Source organism: Drosophila yakuba, chromosome 2R (assembly GCF_016746365.2).
Source record: "Drosophila yakuba strain Tai18E2 chromosome 2R, Prin_Dyak_Tai18E2_2.1, whole genome shotgun sequence".
NCBI classification, from domain to species: Eukaryota; Metazoa; Arthropoda; class Insecta; order Diptera; family Drosophilidae; genus Drosophila; species Drosophila yakuba.
Window position 1 is genome coordinate 8,157,637 of NC_052528.2, and position 21,853 is coordinate 8,179,489.

Below are 21,853 nucleotides of genomic sequence, written 5' to 3' on the forward strand. Positions count from 1 at the left end.
AGGTTTTGGTAGGTTCTATCTTATTATTTATTATCCAATCTGATTTTGTTTTATAAACGTAAATAATTTGTATAAACGTGGCCAACAAACAAATAATTTCAGTCTGTAGGATGTATTTCAAATCATCGAGTTTTTCGGTTTCGAGTTCATCGGTTTTTGTGCTTGCTGAAAAGTTGAAAAACATTTTAAAAAAATATCACTCTGGTAGCCCTGGCGCGTTTATTTTAAACGCTGCCTGGCAACATAGATTCATAGACTTAGATATCTTACTCCCGTGCAAGCTATATTAATAAAGATCACTTAAGAACGTTTGCTGGACTTTTTTCTGCTTAATAGATGCACACATATGAATTAATTAATTTAAACACGGCTTTCGAACATTTTGGACGGCACTGTTAACGGTCACACTGGCGCAAACAACACAAACAGCAGTCACGGTCACACCGAGCCGAAGTGAAAAAAAATTTTGACAAAAAGGTGCACACAATGCAAACCAATTAAAGGCCGTGATCATTAAATGACCAAATCCGCGATCTGACACACCATATATTGTCGCCGGAAAGTGCAAACCCGCGCCTAGCCAGGAATTTCGAGAAATTGCTTGGTTTTTTGTGGTAGCGGCGAGTAGTCTTCTCCGAATAACAGCGGCCGAACAGCGAGCGTTTTGCGAAGCAGCGAGTGCCTGGCCAATGTGGTGCAGCCCCCCGCCACCCGCCGCCCGCGCACCCCCTACCCCGCTAACGCGCAAAATATACGCGACTAGTTGTAGTTGTGGGCAGCAGAGCAGCAGGAAAAGCAGCAGCAGCAGATCAGCTCGGCCTTTGTGAGCGGATTATTGACGAAGAAGCCAGCGAAAAGCCAATTAACAGTGCCCCGGGAAGCTGGGCCGGTGTCCAGGAGCGGATCCCAGCCAGCCTTCGAAGATTCCGGCTGTGATGCAGCAGCAGCTGCTGCCACCTAACGAGATTCTGGACGCCTTTTGCACCCACCACACGTAACTAGAGCACTCACACCGACGCACGCATACACACACTCACATACATTCTGAGACGGGCCAACTGGCGAACGGGCACACTAGTGGGTGGCCATTGATGCAGTGCAGCCGCTTGCAGGGATTCGGGATCGGTAGGTGAAAAGGACTGGGACAAACGTGGAGATGATTTGCAAACAGGACGTGCTGCAGTGGTTTGAGAAACTCGAGAGCTACAATCGGATCGAAACGATGTACGCCTTGCTCACCGCCTGCCTGCCATTTGAGCTGCGATTTTTAGGCACGCTTCTCGAGGAGCAGGGCCGGTGCGACTCGGAGACGCTGCGAGGCATGGAGCTGCGGGCAAATAACCCGCACGAGCTGGCCGCCGACATGGTCAACTGTCAGAAGGGTGATCCCACCGATCGGAAAATCCGGCGCAAGATGGCCCTATATCTGGCCCTGATCCGTGCCTGCAACCGGAACTGCGTCAGTGAGATTTACCGAACGCTGGAATGCTGGGGAGAGTGTGATTTCGGTTGTATTAATGATCAGGACACGCTGTTGGAGCTGCTGCTGGTCTACACGATGGCAGCAATTCACCCGGTGTTCTCCATGGAGGAGCAGAAAAAGATTTTCGGCATTCTGGCCAAGATCAAGGAGAACAAGTTGGTGGCAGAGCGATTCGCGCCACAAATGCAGGCGCAGACGCAGACGCCCGTGCTCCAGCATCCTCACCCGCCGTCCCCACATGAGCTGATCATTCAGCAGCAGCCACCACACGTGATCCACCAAATGACAGGGCCGCAGCAGGCGCCACCGCACCCGCAACATCCTCAAATGGTGCAGGTACTACAGACGCCGCAGGGTAACATCCCCATGATCTTTCCCCAGCACTTTCAAAAGGTATGTCTCTAAATACAATCTTCCCAAAAGAAGAATAACTTAGTCAGTTCATCCATAGCTTATGCCTAGCTCTGATGGAACGCACCAGATCAGTGTCGACGGCATGCAGCACCTGATGCAGCCTAACATCACCATTCCAGCGGACACTAGTGCCATCATCAGTCACCAGAACACGGGATGGACGATGCGCCACTACGTGCCACAACCGCCCCACCAACAGCCCGCTCTGCAGCAACAGCAGCCGCAGAGTCTGGACCATCAAGTGCCACCTGCAAGCTCGCCGATGCTGAGTCAGCAATCCTCACCGTCGAGTAGCCGCACCACGAGTCCTCAGCGAGACCGCTCCCTCATCAACGTTCCACTGCAGGCGCAGCAGCAACCCCATCAGCAGCAGATGCGGAGCATGTCCCAGCGACTAGCGGGTCAGAAGAATGCGCGGCGTCCTTCGGCGGAGACTACCCCGCCGCCAACCTCAATTGGCGGCGAGCACCAGCACGATGTAAATATCAATGAACTCATATATTTATTTATATGAAGCAAATTCAAGATTGAAATCTAAAGCAAATTAACTGATATGACCACAGGTTGTATTTGCAATATTAACAAACTAAACAAAATATACAGAAATGTATCATCCAGAACCCAAATGCCGTTAAAAAAGATATATTTTTTGGTTTGTCCAGTAATATCCATCCAATAGCAAAGTTCGGCGTAGTTTAATTACAGCAATATCAAACTGAATATCGATTTTTTATTGTTAAAAGGATATCATTTAACTTTTTTTTTATTCTGACAATTCATATTCCAATATACGACAATACTTAACAATGACTCATCTTTGCAGAGTATCAACGAAGGCGGAAGCAGTAATTCCAGCGGAACCAGTCTGCACAGTGTCATCCGCAACGGTTTTCTGCGTCCAGGTCATCATCATCGAGTCAAACCGAACACCTTCATACCACAGCACCAGCAACAGCAGCAGCACTTTCAGAACCCCAACTACAATATGAATGTTATGATGCAGAGTATGAATATGAACGACGATGGCAGTGGATCGATGATGAACTCCATGAACTCCACCAAAAGTGCAGCTACCACGGGTAGTGAATCAGGCAGCTCAAATGGATCTTGTGGTGACCTGTCGCCCTCTGAGACGCCAACGCCCACGCAGCTCTCACTGCCACTACACAATTCGGTGGATGCTGGTATGGGCATGATCACGACAGTACTGCCCACCGGTCTGGGAAACTATCAGCCGAAGCAACACCACCTCAGCTACAAGCAGCAGCAGCAAATGAATCTGCAGCAGCGGCTAAATGGACGCAATGGGATGGATAAGACCTATCAGCAAGTTTACACAACGGGCACGCCGAGCATCGTCAGCGATGCGCAAACCATAAGCAGCGCCAGCCTGCAACAGCAACAGCCCCAGACGCTTCTCATAAGCCAGTCTCCGGTGAGCACACCGACGACAACTGTGCTCCTGCAGCCGCAACCACCGCCGCCCACAGCCTACAATACAAGCTATCCATATCACCAGCGAGGACCCCCGCCGCCACAGCAGACGATATTCCAAGCGCATAGTGCGCCGCCTCCGCAGACGGTGCGTGGTGGCTTCCGTTATCCGATGGGCCCGCCACACAACGGTGAGCTTATCTACCCGACTTTTCACACCAGCCTGGCCTTCCTGCCAATGACAGCGGGAGGCACTCCTACCGCGGTAACACCTCCCCAGCTGCAAAACACCGCGGCCGTGGTCAGTACGAACGCGGTGACCGTGCAGACGGTGCCCACGCCGCAGCAGCAGCAAGTCCCCAGCACGACGCCGTACAGCGCTCTCACCGTCTGCCCCATAACAGGAGCGGGTGGTGGCGGAAGTGCGCCGAAAGTTATCTCCTGCTACAACTGTGGAGCGCAGACGCACAGCGGGCGGGAATGCCAGGAGGCCTCGATGGAGGATGTGACGCGAAGCGCCAGCTACAAGCTGGACTACTCCGAGACGAGCATGGACGCAAGTTCCACGGGCGATCACCACAAGGATGTGGGCGGTATGCAGATCAACTCGACGACGACTGCGGGGACGGTGACCAGTACGGGGAAATAATACGGAGGGACCGTATATTAACACATATATGGAAATATTATTACTGCTATATTAATGATTATGCATAATCCTTACCTACTTATACGAATTACCATTTATTATGATTGTGTAGTGCGGAAATCAAATTTCTCGCCTTTGCCACGTCTCTTAGTTCGGTAAGCCTCTCAATTCGCGTTAATTCAATTCGAGGATCGGCAGGCGGCTGCGGCTAAGTCTTGACAACCCTTATCCGCAAATAAGAATGATTTAGGTGCGCCCTGCCCTGCCACGCCCCCTCCCACACCATAGTCGATAACGAATTTTAGTCATATGCCACTCTTAATATTTCTAACATTAAGTTGAATGTACAACAGCAATAAGTAATAATCCTAATCTGCGTTCCGCGTCCCGTACACTCACTCAACGGGCAGATGTTACAAATGCCACGATCGAATTAAGCTAAAAAACCATTACGTAGCCATTACGCGACCACGACGGCGGGCGTAATGCGACCATACCGTAACGTAAGGAAACGAGGGGATGGCGTTGCCTAGGAAAACAGAACACACGTAGCATACGGAATACCTAGCAAATATATTACAATTGATTATGTGTATAAACAAACGAGCGTAGCAGCACAATGTGCATAGTTAACCGACTTCTGATTCCAACCGAGCCCTCTGATTTATTAACACCCTTTATTCTATTTTTTTTACTCCGCCATCTATTTATTTGCTGCTCTTTTGTTTAAACATGTATTTTTAGCAATGTTTTTTTGTACTTTACATAAATACCAACATACTTATATACACATAAACATATATATATATATATATATATATATATATATATATATATATATATCTTATTTTAATGCAAACAATCGTATATGATACACTCTTATGTGGATAGGGCGTACGTTATTGCTAAGCACTCTGTCTAATGATTATTTTATGTACTCACAACTTGAACCCCGATGGGCAACTGTATATGTATGAACTGGCCAAGTTAGAGAAATAACCGTTAAGGTCACGCCAAACCCGCCCACGGTTGACCACAAAATACAATTGCCTGCCCTTAGTTTCTTATGTATAGACGTTGTTAAAATTTTGTAAAGTCAGCAGACGAACTGCATGATAATGAAAATAGAAGCAAATGATTTACATGAAATACACACTTTTCTGGGTTTGCTGCTAATGCGTAGGCATGTCAAACAATTATTATATTTCATTGAAATAATAAAAACAAATTGTTTCTAAAATTCGAGTAACAACCACAAAGCTACAAGTCAACTGTTTTTTTCTTCGTCTGCTCTTCTCCTTTTTGTATTTTCAGGCGATCTTCTACATTATCCATTTCCAACAGGTGTCCATTTAAGAGATTTGCTGGTGCTCTTTGGACGGATTTCTGAAACTCACCCCTTTTTGAATGCCGAAGTGTTCGTCTTCTTTATGCTTTATAAGACTGCTGTACAGTGGGTGCTATATAATAAGAATGGTCTATTTTACACATTAAAAAAAATGTTTAAAACGAATTTCTATTTATGTATGTCCATTTATCAAATACTTTAATTTTAATGAAACATTTTCATTTTGAATTTTCTTAATTCCCTTGGGTACTACAGGTATTACTTTATGTTCATTGAAACTCTAGCACTGTAGTACCTCCACGTCTTGAGCGCAACTCGGATTTGGGCAATACGACCAGAAACCGAAAGACCGAGGGTCTCTCAAGCGTGTCTGTCTTTCTGTAACGGCCCAGAGCCATCATAGCCGTAGTTATCGTGTTCCTCTTCAGTTGAGCGGTCGCATTTATCGGGTGCGGATCCTACACTAAGTAATATGTAGGAGTATTACCAAATTCAGACAGTTGCTTATTGCCACATATTGGGAAGTCCCCAACAAAAGAACTAATAATTGCAAACAATAAGTGATGTGAATAAGTAACCCAGTGAAGTTAGAAGGTTTTACACATAGAGTGCAGTGGATTACCCCACGAAAGCAAATGAAATCCGCGACGATCGCCACTCGATGGGTGCTCGTTGATGCATAGCGAAGTTGGAGTCTTGCCAAGAGCTCGAAGTAAAATAAAAGAAACCCCCGAGAGGCCCGAAAACAATGCTTAAAGCCACGAGGAAGCCAGCGGATCCATATAAATCGAAGCTGAAAGTTAGTGCCAGCCACAGTGGACCGCATCCACTGCCCGCCGAGGTGACGGGGGCGGAGGAGCAGCAGGCCGCCACTTTTGGCCAGACATCCCCCCAAAAGCTCAGCCTGAAGGGCAGCCAACTTGGGGGCAGCATCTTGATTGGCAACTACAACGTGAGTCGACTCCACTCCGTCTGTCGGTATCCGACATCCGGCTTCCGGTATTTCATATCCGGCTGGTATGCCTGTACATCTTCCCCAATCGCTGTTTTCTCTATTCGTCCACAGTACTTGACCCAGCTGGAAGTATGCGAAAACGAAATGGAGGTCTTGGACCTCAGTTCGCTCGCTCAACTGGAGTCGCTGAAGTGCAGCCGGAACAAGCTGATGGAACTGATCATCAATGCCACCAATTTGCAGACACTTGTAGCCGACCATAATTGTAAGCCTTCGTCTTAGAATACATTCCAAATTCCGCATTCAATTTTGATTACATCAGTTGCTACTAAAGCATAGGACATAAAACCTTTAGTTAAAGCTGAGAATACGTCTACGTCTCTACAATCAGTTGCTTCATCTTAACTTTTTAGCTTGCATAGATTTCCAAGACCATAGCGTTTATACGGACGGACAGACGAACGGATAATAGGACATATTCTGATCTGATATATACTTATCCCCTCCTACCTTTTTCGAACTTTGTGGGCAGTTTTGGACGGTTTGTGGGCGTTGAAGTGGGCATGGCCAAATCTTTTCGATCTCGACGTTCATACGGACGGACAAACACACGGACAGACGGACATGGCCAGATCGACTCGATCCTGATCAAGAATATATATACTTTATATGGTCGAAAATACTTCTGTCTGTTACATACTCTTCAACGAATCTAGTATACCACTTTAACCTACGAGTAAATGGTATTGAAATATATTATCAATTTATCAAAGTCTTGCACCGCCTTTGGAACACCAACAAACCGCTCAAAACCCTTTCTAATTTCTATCATTTGACCAATTAATTTTGAAATTTCTTACTCGCAATCCCACTGCTGACATACGGGTGTCTCAGTGTCTAGAAACTCGACTAGCGTTCTCTCTTGTTTTTAATATTAATCGGATTCTGAAATAATGAATTCCAGACCTGCACAGCATATCCACAACGAATACCCATCCAGTTCCGCTGAAACTGCAGCGCATCGACATCTCTCACAATAACTTCAGTGAGCTGCCCAACTGGGTCGGGGCGTGTGCCTCCTTGACCTCCTTGGATGCTTCACACAACCGCCTTAGCACTGTGGCAGGACTGTTACGCAACTACAGGATAACTGATCTGGTGTCCTTAGATCTGGCATACAACGATCTGAAGGAGCTGGACCAAATTCCGGAGGGATTCTCCAGCATCCGGACTCTGCTGTTGCAGAGTAATGAGTTAGCAAATCTGCCAGACAACTTTTTTGCAGTAACACATGCTCGTCTGGAAACGCTGAATGTCTCCTGCAACAAGTTGTCCACCTTGCCACGCTACGAGCAGAATAACCATGCTGCGCTGGTGAATCTATCGCTCGCGGGGAATCACCTGAATGATAGCATCTTTGAGCCGTTGCACAATGCCGCCAAGTTGAGAGTTCTTCATCTGGCCTACAACCGCATCGGGGTCCTGCCCGCCGCCTGCGTTCGCAACTGGCCGGAACTTGAGATCCTCGTTTTGTCTGGTAATATGTTGCAACAACTGCCGGAGGAGGTGGCTACTCTCGGTCAGCTCAGGGTGCTTCGCTGCTGCAACAACCTACTCCTTTGCACCCCACAACTGGCGAAGTTAGCCATGCTGAAGGTCCTTGATCTCTCGCACAATCACTTGGATCGCGTTAATCTGCTGGCCCTGGTTCCATCAAGGAATCTAAAGTACCTGGATCTATCAGGGAACTTACAGCTGCAGGTTAGATAAGCTCAAAGAACCTATACACTGACCAATGACCAATGAAAGCCATTATCCTTCAGGTGGACGAGCAACAGTTTAAGGTTTGTCAGACTCAAAGCCAGCGTCATTGGAGCCTAATTGACGTCTCTGGAAACAATAGAGCTGCTTTGCCCACAACCAAGCTCCGACAGGCGAGTGCCCAACGGAATCAGAATAAGTCGACTGGGCCCTGGACCATGGGCTTTGCAGAAACTCCGGGCTCCGGTGACTGCCGGAAGCTCTCAGTTTATCAACTGAGGGCTGCAAACTACGGCGGATCTGACGAAGCTCTGTACGGGATGTTCGAAGCAATGGAAGGAAGCGGGCGGGCCGCCCAGGAGATGGCCAATTTAGTGCCCGATCTGATGAAGCAGGAGCAGATGGTGAAGGATTCGGCGGTCAGGGATTACATAAAGTTTACCCTGCTGGCGGCGCAGCAGCAATGTGGCAGTGTGCGGAGTGCCGCATTATTCCATCTGACCAGGACACGGGCTCCGTCAAAAGTAAGACCACTAAAGAGTAAGCGATACGTCCTACGCATGGCAAGCACAGGAGGCCTGGACGCCTATCTGATAAGACGCACCTCCCAGTTGCGGCTTACCAAAGCGGAAGTCATTCAAAAGGATCAGATCCATTCCATGCCAGATCCACATGTGTTAGAGGTATGTTTCTACCAAATCAAATGTTTAGTCCAATCAAATTGAAAGCGATTCCTTGTTTCAGCTCATTCTCAGCAACGACGACGAGTACTTGGTGGTGGGCAATGATCAGCTCTGGTCGGTGATGGATATTGATCGTGCTGCCCGAGAGATCCGAAAGGAGGAGAATTCCCTGCTTGCGGCCAAACGACTGGTGGACATTGCTCAAAGCTTTGCTGCGGCAGAGAATCTCAGTGTAATAGTGGTTCGCTTTCGCCATCTCGGTACGGATGTGGATCACCTGATACGGGAGCTGAAACAAAGTGTGCGCAAGAAGCCCCAGTTGGTTTCCTTGCCATTGTCCAGTGGATCGGTTTGTAAACGTACGTGCTGCGACCGGAGCAACGCCTGTCGCCACCGAGCTATCGAACAGGAACCACTGGCGGGACGATCCTCGCCAAGTGGACAGAGTGATCGAGACCTGCTGGCCAAGGATAAGGACGATGAGTTTGTCCTAGCCCATGCCCGCGTTTTGCAGGAGGAGCAACAGCTGGAGATGCTGGATGAAACAGAGTCAGTTTCAGAATCAGTGCTTTCAGAGGAGCAGTTCAAGTGCTGGGAGTACATGCTGGAACAGAACACCCAGCTGCTGTTCGATAAGGAGCTAAACACCATCTCCAAGTCTTTCACGAAACAGCGTACCGTTCCCAATGCCATCATGGCAGCTGCGGTTCTTCCAGAACGGAACGACTTTACCTCGAATCTGATGCGCAGTGTCACCAACAAGTTCATCTCGACCAGCACTCCCCAATTACCCCAACCCATAGCGCCTTCTGCGGCCCTGGGTTCATATCATCAGGCGAAGCAATCGCCTCCTGGACACTTTGGTAGTGCCCTCTCCTTTCAGCAGGCCCAAAGCTACGGATATAACCTGTTTGATGCCAAGCCTCGGCCCAAGTTTCACGGAGGTACCGTAAAGCGGTCCGGAGGACCAAATTCAGCCTACTTTGGGTCCCTTCAGCGCCTGATGCCCTACAATTTCGAGTACGACTTTGCCGTTACCCAGGAGCGGGAGAGGAACATCCTGGATGAGGAGGAGCACGACGATGATGACTTCAACGAGCACGAGAATAGAATGCGAAAGTACTGGGGCGTGGCCACGACGGAACTTTAGCCTAATGTTGATTTTTACCGGGGTATTTACCATAAGTTGATATGTAAGAAAAAAAGCGTTAGAAATTGCATTATTAGGTCGTCTTAAGAGTTTTTAAGCTATTAAAAGTCTTTGTCAGTCTTTATGTCTATGTTTTTCCAAACTGTGAAATAATAAAGAAATATATTCGTTACTACAATCCCCCTATTACAAATCGTATTACCGAAAACCGTTATTAGCGGTAAAAGTTATCGGTATAAACTGTTTGCCGATCTATCGATTTCCCTCACGTGGTAACCACCAATAGGCACTAGCACGTTTGTCAATTGTTTATGTTTACTTACCATCAAATATTTTATAATAATGCACCGGCCGCAACAGAGACCGCATCACAACATCGCTGAGCTGTTCGCGGAAGCACGATCGGATTTCGTTCGGGTCAGCGCTCCAAGTAATGAATATAGTATGATTAACTACTGGTTAATTTACTAAATCTGCAAATTTATATTCCAGTGGTCCGGTACAGTAAGCTGGAATTTCGGCGTCTAGTCCGATTAAATGGTGTGCAACTCGCGTTTACGCCCATGATGATCTCAGACTCCATTAACAACAGCGAAAAGGCCCGCCAGAACGAGTTCTCCACGGGTGCGGATGACCAGCCGCTGATTGCTCAGTTTGCGGCCAAGGATCCTACGGAATTTGTCACCTCCGCCCAGCTCATCTATCCGTATGTTGATGGCATCGATTTAAACTGTGGCTGTCCACAAAGCTGGGCAATGGCTAAGGGCTACGGTTGCGGAATGTTGCGCCAGCCGGAGCTAGTGCGTCAAGTGGTCCAGGAGGTGAGGCGCGCACTGCCCGCTGATTTCAGTGTCTCGGTGAAGATGCGTCTGCTGGGAGGAGAGCAGTCTTTGGAGCGCACTATCGATTTAGCCCGCCAGTTGGAACAAGCGGGTGTCACCTTCCTAACACTTCACGGACGGACGCCAGCCCAAAAACACTCTAAGGACACGCTAGACATCCCAGCCATGGCCGAGGTGCGCAAGTCCCTGCAAATCCCTCTGATAGTCAACGGCAATGTGGAGAGCTATAGAGATGCCTGCGATATGCATGATCAGACAGGAGCAGCTGGTGTAATGGCTGCCCGAGGCCTGCTTGCCAATCCGGCTCTCTTCAATAGCATCTATCCAGATGCCAAAACCACGCCATTGTCCTGTGTACAACAATGGCTAGATATAGCATCTGCTGCGGGGAATAATCTGCTGTTTCAATGCTTTCATCACCACCTCACCTTCATGTGGAGCGCTCAAATAAAGCGAGATCTACGAGTGCAATTTAACAGCTTGGGTTCCAAAGAACAGGTCGTGGACTTTCTGAAGGAACACTACAATCTGGAATATAGTGAGGATGACTCAACCTCGGCTGACTACACGGATTGCACGTACAACCATTTTACACCACCCAAACACGCCCGGCACATTGCCGCCGAGTCGGATGAGCAGGCCTGGAGTTCAAATAGCGACGGAAAGTTTTTTACGGAATTCAGAGCACACCAGTTGACTGGAACTGGTGGGGAAGATTTGGAACTGGGAGGACTCTTCGGCGAGGAGTAAATTGTTTTATAAATATATTCCTTGTTGGGTGGGATTGAAGGTTGTACAGAACAAATTAAAATAGGTTGATATTTTATATACTTACATTTTTATACAATGTAATTATATTGAAAAACAATCGAAAACAAAGTTTGTTGTATATTTTATTCCCCATAAAAAAAGTAATCCAATACATAGTTACATAAATGAGTTTAAAGATAAGTGGCTTTAAATTTTCAAAAATTCCCGACCTAAGTTAATAATGGGAAAAGCGTAATAGCGTTATCGATATGTTCAATAACGTAAGCCACCCCTGGCGTAGAAGTGTATTCGATAACGTATGTGCTTAATCGATATCGAGATATACAAATTGTATACTTCCTCCCCAAAAAGAAAACATCACGGAAAAATGCGACGCCGCGAATTGCAGACCATCCAGCTGAAACTGTCCGATCTCAAGGAGTACGAGCAGGCCAAGATGGAGCGCTTAAGGAGCCGCCAACAATTGCTAACTCCCCGGACACCCACGCCCCCCTCCGATAGCGAGGTACTGCCGGCGACCTCCAGTAGCGTTCCAGCTGTTCTTTTGGCCAGCGGTAAGAGCGTGAACGATGACGCCGACAGGTCGGAGCCCACAACCAAGCCCAGCACATCCTCCACCTAGGATCTATCGTTGATCAAGCATGGTAAGTCTCACATACAAATGTATATTATCGTTTACATAGGATAATCGTCCGCCTGGCTGTTGTTGTTGTTCTGAAAACGAACTGTTTCAAAACCGTCGACAAGGATTTCGCGATCGTCGGCTTGTTGTCGGTCACGCAGCCACTGCTCTCGCACGGGCACATATCGCCGGAGTCCCGGTAACTTCCTCCAACATCGGCGCTTGTAAAGAACCCAAACCAGAGAAACACTGCACCCAAACAGGAAGCAGATCAGGAATATGCTAATGCCGCGACCATGTGACGCTGTGGCTGTCATGTCTGTGATTTCCGGCGATAGTTCCTTGGCCTCCCTGCTGTGAAACGCCTGTAAGCGGTCCTCGTCGCTGCACAGGCTGATTGGCATGTAGGGCGTCATCACATCTCCGGCCAGGGAATGAACCCGCACGGCGCACTCGGTGAAAGTAATGTTTATCTGCTTTATGTACATGTAGCCGGCACTCTGGTGATCCATTCGCGTTACGCACCCGACGTGGGTTTGCGAGAAGTTGTTGCGAAAGTGGATTACATAGTTGGTCACCAGGCCATTGGGCTTCTTAGGCTCGTCGAAGCGCATAATGTACTTATCCATTTCCGGAATGTGGCAGGCATATAGCTGGGTGAGAAGATCGGCACCCATTGTATAGTTCGTTCGTCCGTAGAGAGTTGTGTGGCTGCTGCATCCTAGCAGATTGCAGGCTTGCAGCTGCAGCGCATACAGGCGATAGCGATGCAGCGCCTTAAGCTCGTACTCCGTGGTGTTTCCCGGCAGCCGAAGCTGTGGAAGAGTGACCTCTGATAGTGCCAGTCGTCTGCATTGCTTGCGATTATCAAGGGTGCAGCGATATTGCTCGCCCATGTCCGCAATGAAACGAGAGTCCTCCAAATGCTCTGCCCTTTGGGCACAGCAGTCGTCGTAGTCCTCGTAAGCCATCCACTTGGGGCCGTCCATGTCCTGCCACACGTACGACGGCTGGTGGCAGTAGTTTCTCTGCTCTATATAAGCCTGATCATCGCTTAGTTCAAAGACCGTAAGAACAAAGCTAGTGTGGTCGTGACTAGCCATCCGAACCGTCAGCGAGCTATCCGTCTTCTTGACCAGTTCCAGCAACGGAGGCTTTGGGATGTCCAGCTCCGTCTGCACGTAGGTCAATTCGCTGCGTGCGTCATGCGCCTCATCATTGCCAAAAGTACGTATCAGGACGGCATAGCGCGTGTCCGGTTGAAGATCATCCAAGTTGAAAAGATAGTGAGTGCCATTTTCGATCAGGTCGTCAGGGAAGAGCAGGCGTCGATTCCAGTTAATTCGTGTACATATAGGTGCTTCCAGATCACTATCCTCGTGGCAAAGTTTGCCCGGCGATAAAGGTCGGTGGATCAACTCGATCTTCTGGCTTGTTTGTGACTTAAGCCAGCTTAGCTTTACAGACCGATGGGATCGTTTCTGAATAAAGGAATAAACAGAATACGTCAAATAAAATATTACCTAGGAAAAGCCAGCTCACTCTACCTGCACAAATAGCTGCAACTTTGAGGGACTGCACTGCACCTCCTGGTCGTTGGTCTGCAGGGAGTCCAGAGCTCTATCATGGGTCACACCGTTCTGGAATTCTCGCATCCTCCGGTTACACAGTTTGTTGTTGCGATGCATGAACATGCCGCCCTCCATGAACTCGAGTTGCCGCGAAGGTGTCCACAACTCGGACAGATGCTTGTTGTCATAAAGTATGAAAGAATAGTGGCGATTCTCTAGGGGATCACCGTGCACGCGCTCCAGGTTCCTCAGGAATTGCAAGCTTCTAAGCTGGGAGGAACTGCGGAAAGAATTATTAAATTAAAATGACAGAGAAACACCAAAACAACAATATTTACCGATAGATTTTAACGTGCCCCCGAACCTCGCGGATACTGGTAAAGCTGTGAAACAGCTGCGTCTCGTTCACCTTATTGCGGATTGTAATGACCAGACTGCCATTAAAAATCTGACAGCCACGCAAACTCTCGGCATCAGCCAGATTGTATACGATAAACGCCTTTCCAGGCCACTCCGGCGTGCAGAAGCTGATGCAAGGCTCACCGGGACCGCAGGGCACGCACTCCGACCTGTTGTCCGTTTTGTAGCCGCTGGGACAGAAGGCCACGCATTGTGATCCGTAAATAACGTGGCCATGTTTCACCACACACTCATCCTTGGTATAGCAGCGCTGATAGTTCTCCATGACGTACCTGTAAGGCAGTAAAACATATAGATCCTATGTATTGCGGCAGAATGTGTCCACTCACTTGTCCTTGGCACAGCTCTTTACACAGACACCATCGTCACTGAGTCCGCGGCAGACGCTGCAGTCAGCAGCAGATGTTGAGTTGTTCTTGCAGCCGCCCAAGCACTCCTCGTGGCAGGCGTTTATGTTGCTGCGGTGGATTAAGGATTAGTATTTAACCATTCAAGAGTTGTTTCGAATAATTCCAAATCATCCTGTAATGAGAATGTTTTAGTTTTACTTACGCCTTTGGATTGGCCACATTTTCGTTGACCGATCTTTGGCAGTAATGATTCGACCAGCAGTGGAAGGAACTGCATCCAGAGCAAACCGGTGTGCTACAGTTTTTATTGTCCATTATGATGTTGTTATCGCCTATGGTGTGAGTCAGCAGATCCCAATTAACACGGGCGATGCTGCAGAGCTTGGGGCAGCTGTCGATGTAGACTTGTCCTCGTTGTATGGCCACCAGTCTGGGAAAAGCCAACTGGAGTTTTCAAAATGGAGGGTATTAACCAAAAATGGTTCAGACTTAGGAACAGCCCAATAAATTTGAGATTTTTTCTCAAAAAACGAGACCGTTGGGCAGCAATCTTTTTCCTATTCAATGGACTAGACTTAGGATCTCACCTGTTCCAGGTCGTGCATGTTGGTCACGCCGAGCGCGTAGTTGAGGAACAGGCGGCGACCACGAATGACGGTCAGGTGCGGAAACATCTCGGTGATGTTGACCAGGCCGCGCACATCGGTGAAGATCATGAACTCGGTTATCTCGGTGAGCAGCGGGTAAGAGTATTCCGAGAAGTTGCAGTGCACATCGATGGGGATCAGCGTGATCATCACGTATCCGGTGACCACGGTGCAGTTGTCCAGCAGATGCATGTTTTCGCACTTGTTTCGGATGTCCATGCTGGAGCACTCGTGCTCCAATTTTGGTTCGGCGCAGGAGGAGCCATATAGCGCCAGCAACATGAGGGCGACGCCCAGCAGCATGTTGCCGCAGTGCATGTTGCTACAGTGCATGTTGCCAAGCTGGGACTTGAAAAGAGTTTTGAACTTTATTTTTGGTTTTTCCTCTTTTGCTTCTCCTTCTGCCGGCGGCGATGTCGCCCCCACATATTGCGTTGCTTCTGCCGAACCTATGTTCCTTCGTTCCGATCAGCTTACAGTTATACAGTGATATGTAGCACTCCCAATTAGCGCACTGGCTCTCCAGCGTTCATCTGATTAGGCCCGATATTTATGACTTGGGCGCTTTTTTTGAGCTCTCGCTATCGATGGCGAAATATCGCACGCGGAGGGCTGGCTTTTGTTTTTAAATCTACGCTAATTATTTTGCTTTACTGTCTAGATCGGGAGCGTAAACAAACACTTTACCACACAAGCACATTACGCACGTCTAAAACAATTTCTTCGATCGTATTTGTTTATTGTTTGTTTTTTAAGCGGATTAGTTTGGCCTCGTGCAGGGCGATCTTCTGCTCTTATATTCACTCGCGGGGGTTGCCATACAATCAGATCATCTTTTTCTAATGGAGAGCCATAAATTCACTATTTGGACTGTTGGCAGAATATCTTATTTCAAAAGAAACAAGACCGTTTGCGTCAAATTTTCAGATATGCTTTAGTATCTCGGTGTTCAAAATAAACATTCGTGGAATATAATTAGTCGAAACTACTAATCATTTTGGATAAGACTCCATCCATTTATATAAAAAAGTGCATAAATGAAATTTGTTTATATTGCTTATTTTTTCAGATACATTTTCTTTTAAGCGTATACATTTAAAAAGTAATATACCTTTTTTTGTATTTTTTCAGGGGACTGCAACACTTTATTCGACACTACCTCAATGGATGATGCACGTAGTTTTTAAAATCATATTTCTTAATTTACACCGTAACAATAACTTGAGCTTTCGCGCAATGCAAGCGAAATTCGAATTGATCGTGGAAGTCCACTAATATATTTTAGCTATATTTAATACGGCACCATGATTATTCGGCGCCAAACAGCCAGACTGTTAAATATAAGAATTCTACAAAATAAACAACACAGTTTTTCATTCCTGGGCGACTTCAGCTTGCCACACACACGGTCACAATGGTACGCAATTAAAATATTTTCGACACTGTTCGGAGGATTTTTCGCCCGGTGCAAAATTGGAAATGCGAGTGCCGCCGACGATGTTCACCTCGCCACGACCGACTGCCGACTGCCGACTGGACGTCTGGGAACCTCGTTCGTCTGTGGGGAGCAAACAAATTGATTTTCCATTTAGTGGCTTCTGCCCCAGCATCGCCTCCGTCCCCGGGACCTCGCCGATGGCCAGATACTCTGCGTTCTCGTGAATTGATTAGGCGATCGCTTGATTTCTGCGGGACTGTGAGCCAGTTAAGAAGCTTATGCAATGGCCAGCAGTCGGTAAATGCGAGGAATTCCATTCTATTCCGTTTCAATCTTTCCTCTTTGGCGCAGTGCAGCCATTTCGATATTTATGGGCTCCATCTCCAGCTCCAGCTCCTGCCAAACCACCAGCTGATCCCAGTGGCTCATAAAAACAGCTGACTCCAATTAGCCACATGGCACCGGTACCGGCAACTCGGACTCTCCTCTCCGCACGCACATGGACAACTCGAAATCAAGGCAGGAGAATTCCCATGCAGACTTAAGCGATTAAGTTTAACGAGCCGGCAATGCGGAGTTTCGGAGAGCGAAGAATGTACTGGGACAAGAAGCTGGAGCTCTGTGCCAAATCGCAGTATTCAAGCTAAAGTGAATTCTAGACAAAGTATATTGAGAAGTGGCTAAGAAATGTAAATTGCTTTCTAAAATATCCATTCCGTTCTGAAGTATGTGCTGCCAAGTATTACAATGCAACACTTTATCACATGCATTTTTCTTTCTGTGTACTGTGCTCGAAGTCAGGGGCTTACCTTCGATGGCACCCGTAATTGAAAAATGTCTTCCTTCATAATGTGCTCTAATAGAGGGAATACACATTGCTGTTGCTCAAATAAACATATTTCTTAAACAACATATTCCAAAGCTAATTATTAGAAATCTCAGCGCTGAACGAGATACGATTTCTGGAAGAGTAAGGTTCCAAAGGTCCAAATGCTTTCCTTCCTACCGTCATCTTATTTGTATAAAAGATCATTTTCTTATTTTTCAAGCCCCGGCGAGTGGTTCGTGTCAGAGTTCAATTAATTCAATTAAGTGATTGGGTGCGTGTAAACTCAGATCAACATATCAGATCCAATGGGATGCGCCACAGAACTTTGAATAATATTCCGATGCTGGTATTCATATTTATATTTTATTTAAATAATGCAATTTTAGTTCTAGCTTAAGGAAGAACTAAGCTACTCCGGCGGCGTGTTATCGTGAATCCACTCGGAAAAGTGGGCCACGGAGGTGTAGACACTCGGAATGCGAAGACCGCCGCAGTTATCAGATCCAAAGGACATGATGCCGATCTGTGGGAAAATAAGTGAAGTATATTTATAAAGTCTTTATGCATTAGATAACCGTATGTATGTAAACTCAAATGATGAGTTATTGAACGGATAGAACGAACGCGTTTAAATACCTGAGAGAAGATGCCGTTCTCTTGTATGAAAAGCGGTGCTCCGCCGAATCCCTGGCAGACGTCCTTGCCCTCGCCGCCGGCGCACATCCATTGACCCTCGATGGAGTTGGGCGATTCCAGGGCACCCGTGGACCCGTAGTTCCGGAGGCACAGGTCCCAGCTGGTCAGCGGCACGTCCAGATGCGACATCTCCGGCTGGCGGACACTCGACGTGGACATCTTGCCCCAACCGGCGATGGTAGCCCGTTTGCCCACCACCAGGTTGGCGCGTGTCTTCTGCAGGCAGATGGGTTGAGTAGCCACTGGCGGTGCGAGAGTGGAAGTGGGTTGGCCGCCATTAACCTTGCGTTCGACTTCTGATCGCTACCTTCCCAAATTGCAACATTGTTGTCTTGCCCCAAAGGGGCAGGCGCATATTTTTCAAAGGGGCTTCCAGAAACAGGACTACTGAGTGTGAAACACAATTTTAGATTCCTATGACCAATGTGCCTATTAGATGCTATCAGGTTAATGACCATAGCGATCGAATAGTCGTACAAAAATTCAACCCAATTTCTTTGATATCTGGCAGCAGCTCTGCCTTCCCCACGTTTCAATGTCCGAGGCAATAATTTTGATTGTGCCGAAAAAAGGGACTCCCCATTCGAACACGCCCTGGCTCTGGGCCCATTGATTTACCTCGGGCCGCGGTATTTTATTGGCCATTATAAAGCAATAAGGATGAACGCAAACAAGTTGGCCAGCCAACTGGGCGACGCCCCTTTCGGGTCGCAGGTAATGATCTGTTTACGAACTGGCCAAATTGCAATTAGCCAATCGATTGCCGCACCGATCGGCGCTCTTCGCAGCTCGTCAATGACCCTTATTTGATATGCTGTGTGCAGAGGTGATACTGCAACGTGGTTTTACGCCTCCAAATTCAATTTCCGACCATCAACATCACGTTCGATTTGATTTGAGTCCGCGACAGCGAGAACTAACAATCTGCAAGTATCGTAAACAAGGGCCGCCAAGTTCTCAATGAAGCGAAGAGCTGAATGGACCAGTTTGGGGATACCATAAGCCATACCGAAGCCATTGAACCGAGGCCAAAGGCTACAGATCGAAATTCGAAGTGGATCCAGTGACCAGGTCGCGCTCAACCCATTAGCTGGTACAGCAAACACGCAGCAAAACCCGACGCCGCCCAATTAAGTGACATGTGGGGATCGGAAGCCCCAACCTCGAATCAGCAACATGGCATGTGAGCTTGGAGCGAGGGGCCGAGTGGAGTGCTCGGAAAGATGACAGAACAAAACGATTTTTAATTAACGCCGACACCGCCAAGCGTAACCACCCATTGGACTCCGATATACATATTGACATATATATGTTCGAGTGTATATGAATATAGATATACAGATTTATAGGGGCGCCTCCCTACGCCCGCCACGCCCAGAACTCACCCGAATAGTTTAGCGGCGTTTTCAGCACCAGCAGAGCAATGTCATGGTGATACTGGCCCTGCTTGTAGTCGGGATGCACGATCACATGGCTGATGGCGTGGTTGACCGACCGCGGTGCACAGAATCCGGTGTTGGCGCAGTCCGGATCGCTACTCGTATCGTACTCGCCGACGCGCACAGAAGACCTGCAAAAGTCGATCAGAGGGGAGAAAGTCGATCAGATGCCTCCCCCACCAGCGTGACGCACTGCACCCAGTGACCAACTTACAGCCGGTGCCCATCGGCCTTGGCCAGAGCGCAGTGGGCGGCCGTGAGGATGACCCGGCGCGCAATTACGGCTCCAGCACACGGATAGGCAAAGGCTCCAGTGTTGACATCTGAATATAAAGGATAATAAAACAATAGCATTTTATATGGCTAGTTAAGAATGGAATGTGAAGATAGAATTCTATTTAAAAGTACGTACTCTTAAGAATCTAGCATCTAAAATTAATCTAACACTAAAGGATATATGTACATATTTTGATATGACATCCTTGATACTAAAATCTAGAAATAACCTATTACTAGAGGCAAATATTTGGACATGATTAAAGAAATGCAAGATTATTTATTGCCCAACTGATGCATTTTATGAGTATATCTGTATTTCAAACTTGCAAAATCCTGATTTTATCTATGAAATTTATTGCTTACGCTTGAAGCCGATGCGCGCGACGAAGGGATAGGAGCCCAGTCCCTTGTAGAAGTGGCCCTGGACCAGAGACTTGCCGCACACCTGGTTCTTCTCCAGCGGACTGCTGGGGCAGCAGACGTAGGGCAGCTCCTCGCTGGCTCCCCCACAGTAGAGCGACTTGTCCCCGTAGTAGCAGCTCCGGGCCACCTCGTAGATCAGGGCAGTGCAGTCGTGGAGCGGGGTGCACTCGGTGCCCACGGAGCAGCCCGTCTGGCCGGCGTTCTGCACCACGTCGTAGTAGGAGCGGGCGGCCACCGAGTGTCCAGCAGTCGAGGTCTCGTTGCTCCGTATTCCGCTCCTCTGCTCTGCGTTCCCGTGGCTCGCGGGAACCAGGAGTTTCTCTGCAAGATGCGTACGTTAGGCTGGGCTTTGTTTTTAAACACTATAATTGATTTTTAATAAATATGATTTTTTTCCACAGTTCGCGTTTAGATTCAATTCAATTTCAAGATAGTACTATCACAGGGAACATATTCGGATTCAATAAACCACTGAGTAATATCCATTCTACAGCAATAATTATTATATTATTTATTTATGGGTTTTATTATCCTTGTTATTCTTAGCCTTGGAAAATAACCACTTTTTAGATTGTATCCTACCGAATTCTCCCGATTCCGCGCGAACGATTGCGAGGAGTTGCAAGACTACAGGCAGCATTGGAAACGCGTGCATTTTCTTAACACTTGTTATATATTCCTTATTGGTATATACTCCTTAGTGGTAATACTATACAGGTAATACAGGTAAGAGCTCAAACTTTCGGTTTCCGGTAATTCGAACCGTGCAGGCGAACAAAGCGCTGTCAACTAAACGAGGCGATGCCCAACTCGCCGATCTGGCCAAATGAAAATGAAAATATACGTATCCACACAGCCAGATAAGTGTATCGCACACACATCCACTTCTATATAGTGGTCGGGTGGGGCGGGGTATGCGGTTATTAACTGATTTTTATGACAGTTCGGTCTCGATTCGCGACCATTTCCAGGTTGTAATTTACCCACTTGCTGACCACATACAGATACACATTCCTATGGCATTTGATGGCAGAACTTGCGGATCCGTCCGTCCATTGCAAGCGATCTCATGGATCCGTCCCGTCCGCAGTGCACTGTATGCTTTTTTTTCTGTTTCTGGCCATTAGTGGTCGTTTTGGTAAAAGAGAGTTTAGGGTCGGTGGGTTAGGCTTACACAGCTGGTGGATACTCTGTAGCATAGTACTCTTCTTTATCTTGAGGTTTTTCAGTAACAAGTTTAAAAAACGGATGTAACGCCGATCTGTAGTAACTTCAGGGTATTATAGCTAAGTTATTATTATTATATTAATAATTATTATAATAAAATCAATTGCTTTCATTTGTCCACTTTTATAAAATAATTCTCACTTGGCAGGCAACTCCAAACTCCACTTGGCCTGCACTTTCCCCTGTTTGGTGATGTGCGCTATTATTTAAGAGAGATTAGCCTATACCTTTCTCGCATTCTATTTTTTGGGTAATAATAAAAAATATGCTGAATGAGATCATTTAGATTTGATAAGCTAGCGCATTTCACTGGACAAACGGGCAGCTGGTTCCAGTTTTTTAGGCAGGAAAACAAGCGCGACAAACGCGCATTAAATTGCTTAATACGAGTATATGTCTTTGCTAGTACCACTGACCACCAA

General features: G+C 47.4%; 6 protein-coding genes across 7 annotated transcripts; 4 read left to right on the forward strand and 2 right to left on the reverse strand.

The window, feature by feature from the left end:
• The first annotated feature begins 426 nt into the window (after window positions 1-426).
• Window positions 427-5,246, forward strand: LOC26535909 (ataxin-2 homolog). Its single transcript, XM_015197449.3, has 3 exons — window positions 427-1,876; window positions 1,935-2,375; window positions 2,721-5,246. Exons 1-3 carry the CDS (start codon window positions 1,157-1,159, stop codon window positions 3,978-3,980), a joined length of 2,421 nt encoding a protein of 806 aa, XP_015052935.1. The 5' UTR covers window positions 427-1,156; the 3' UTR covers window positions 3,981-5,246.
• A 297-nt stretch (window positions 5,247-5,543) lies between these two features.
• LOC6529664 (protein phosphatase PHLPP-like protein) lies at window positions 5,544-10,001 on the forward strand. The gene is made up of 5 exons (XM_002090621.3): window positions 5,544-6,280; window positions 6,395-6,548; window positions 7,248-8,044; window positions 8,107-8,727; window positions 8,789-10,001. The coding sequence occupies exons 1-5, from the start codon at window positions 6,077-6,079 to the stop codon at window positions 9,875-9,877; spliced, it is 2,865 nt and encodes a 954-aa protein (XP_002090657.1). The 5' UTR covers window positions 5,544-6,076; the 3' UTR covers window positions 9,878-10,001.
• Window positions 10,002-10,146: 145 nt separating this feature from the next.
• LOC6529665 (tRNA-dihydrouridine(20a/20b) synthase [NAD(P)+]-like) lies at window positions 10,147-11,594 on the forward strand. The gene is made up of 2 exons (XM_002090622.4): window positions 10,147-10,307; window positions 10,370-11,594. Exons 1-2 carry the CDS (start codon window positions 10,220-10,222, stop codon window positions 11,467-11,469), a joined length of 1,188 nt encoding a protein of 395 aa, XP_002090658.1. The 5' UTR covers window positions 10,147-10,219; the 3' UTR covers window positions 11,470-11,594.
• Window positions 11,595-11,662: 68 nt separating this feature from the next.
• On the forward strand, window positions 11,663-16,461 carry LOC6529666. The gene is made up of 2 exons (XM_002090623.4): window positions 11,663-12,134; window positions 16,232-16,461. Exon 1 carries the CDS (start codon window positions 11,789-11,791, stop codon window positions 12,110-12,112), a length of 324 nt encoding a protein of 107 aa, XP_002090659.2. The 5' UTR covers window positions 11,663-11,788; the 3' UTR covers window positions 12,113-12,134; window positions 16,232-16,461.
• On the reverse strand, window positions 12,136-16,350 carry LOC6529667 (insulin-like peptide receptor). Its single transcript, XM_002090624.4, has 7 exons — window positions 16,212-16,350; window positions 15,041-15,448; window positions 14,656-14,897; window positions 14,433-14,561; window positions 14,022-14,375; window positions 13,660-13,963; window positions 12,136-13,593 (listed from the first exon to the last, which is right to left on the reverse strand). The coding sequence occupies exons 2-7, from the start codon at window positions 15,431-15,433 to the stop codon at window positions 12,166-12,168; spliced, it is 2,850 nt and encodes a 949-aa protein (XP_002090660.2). The 5' UTR covers window positions 15,434-15,448; window positions 16,212-16,350; the 3' UTR covers window positions 12,136-12,165.
• A 1,250-nt stretch (window positions 16,462-17,711) lies between the features above and the next one.
• Window positions 17,712-21,764, reverse strand: LOC6529668 (chymotrypsin-like protease CTRL-1). Of its 2 annotated transcripts, XM_002090625.3 has the most exons (6): window positions 20,787-21,764; window positions 20,145-20,525; window positions 19,717-19,825; window positions 19,449-19,633; window positions 18,004-18,305; window positions 17,712-17,890 (listed from the first exon to the last, which is right to left on the reverse strand). In XM_002090625.3, exons 1-6 carry the CDS (start codon window positions 20,857-20,859, stop codon window positions 17,777-17,779), a joined length of 1,164 nt encoding a protein of 387 aa, XP_002090661.1. In that variant the 5' UTR covers window positions 20,860-21,764; the 3' UTR covers window positions 17,712-17,776. The 2 variants fall into 2 exon arrangements, with proteins under 2 accessions (XP_002090661.1, XP_015052081.1); XM_015196595.3 differs by lacking the exon at window positions 17,712-17,890 and having other exon boundaries at window positions 18,233-18,447.
• Between the last annotated feature and the right edge of the window lie 89 nt (window positions 21,765-21,853).

What these genes read in the sequence shown, in the direction of transcription:
- LOC6529668 (XM_002090625.3), bottom strand. Translation starts at nt 20,859, where the DNA reads ATGCACGCGTTTCCAATGCTGCCTGTAGTCTTGCAACTCCTCGCAATC. An exon ending in CGCGGAATCGGGAGAATTCG is followed by an intron (nt 20,526 to 20,786) that starts GTAGGATACAAT and finishes CGCATCTTGCAG; the next exon opens with AGAAACTCCTGGTTCCCGCG. An exon ending in AACGCCGCTAAACTATTCGG is followed by an intron (nt 18,306 to 19,448) that starts GTGAGTTCTGGG and finishes TCGCACCGCCAG; the next exon opens with TGGCTACTCAACCCATCTGC.
- LOC6529666 (XM_002090623.4), top strand. Translation starts at nt 11,789, where the DNA reads ATGTGCTTAATCGATATCGAGATATACAAATTGTATACTTCCTCCCCA.
- LOC6529667 (XM_002090624.4), bottom strand. Translation starts at nt 15,433, where the DNA reads ATGCACTGTAGCAACATGCACTGCGGCAACATGCTGCTGGGCGTCGCC. An exon ending in AATGTGGCCAATCCAAAGGC is followed by an intron (nt 14,562 to 14,655) that starts GTAAGTAAAACT and finishes AATCCACCGCAG; the next exon opens with CAACATAAACGCCTGCCACG. An exon ending in AAGAGCTGTGCCAAGGACAA is followed by an intron (nt 14,376 to 14,432) that starts GTGAGTGGACAC and finishes ACTGCCTTACAG; the next exon opens with GTACGTCATGGAGAACTATC.
- LOC6529665 (XM_002090622.4), top strand. Translation starts at nt 10,220, where the DNA reads ATGCACCGGCCGCAACAGAGACCGCATCACAACATCGCTGAGCTGTTC. An exon ending in CGTTCGGGTCAGCGCTCCAA is followed by an intron (nt 10,308 to 10,369) that starts GTAATGAATATA and finishes TTTATATTCCAG; the next exon opens with TGGTCCGGTACAGTAAGCTG.
- LOC26535909 (XM_015197449.3), top strand. Translation starts at nt 1,157, where the DNA reads ATGATTTGCAAACAGGACGTGCTGCAGTGGTTTGAGAAACTCGAGAGC. An exon ending in TTCCCCAGCACTTTCAAAAG is followed by an intron (nt 1,877 to 1,934) that starts GTATGTCTCTAA and finishes GTTCATCCATAG; the next exon opens with CTTATGCCTAGCTCTGATGG. An exon ending in GCGGCGAGCACCAGCACGAT is followed by an intron (nt 2,376 to 2,720) that starts GTAAATATCAAT and finishes TCATCTTTGCAG; the next exon opens with AGTATCAACGAAGGCGGAAG.
- LOC6529664 (XM_002090621.3), top strand. Translation starts at nt 6,077, where the DNA reads ATGCTTAAAGCCACGAGGAAGCCAGCGGATCCATATAAATCGAAGCTG. An exon ending in TCTTGATTGGCAACTACAAC is followed by an intron (nt 6,281 to 6,394) that starts GTGAGTCGACTC and finishes ATTCGTCCACAG; the next exon opens with TACTTGACCCAGCTGGAAGT. An exon ending in ACTTGTAGCCGACCATAATT is followed by an intron (nt 6,549 to 7,247) that starts GTAAGCCTTCGT and finishes AATGAATTCCAG; the next exon opens with ACCTGCACAGCATATCCACA.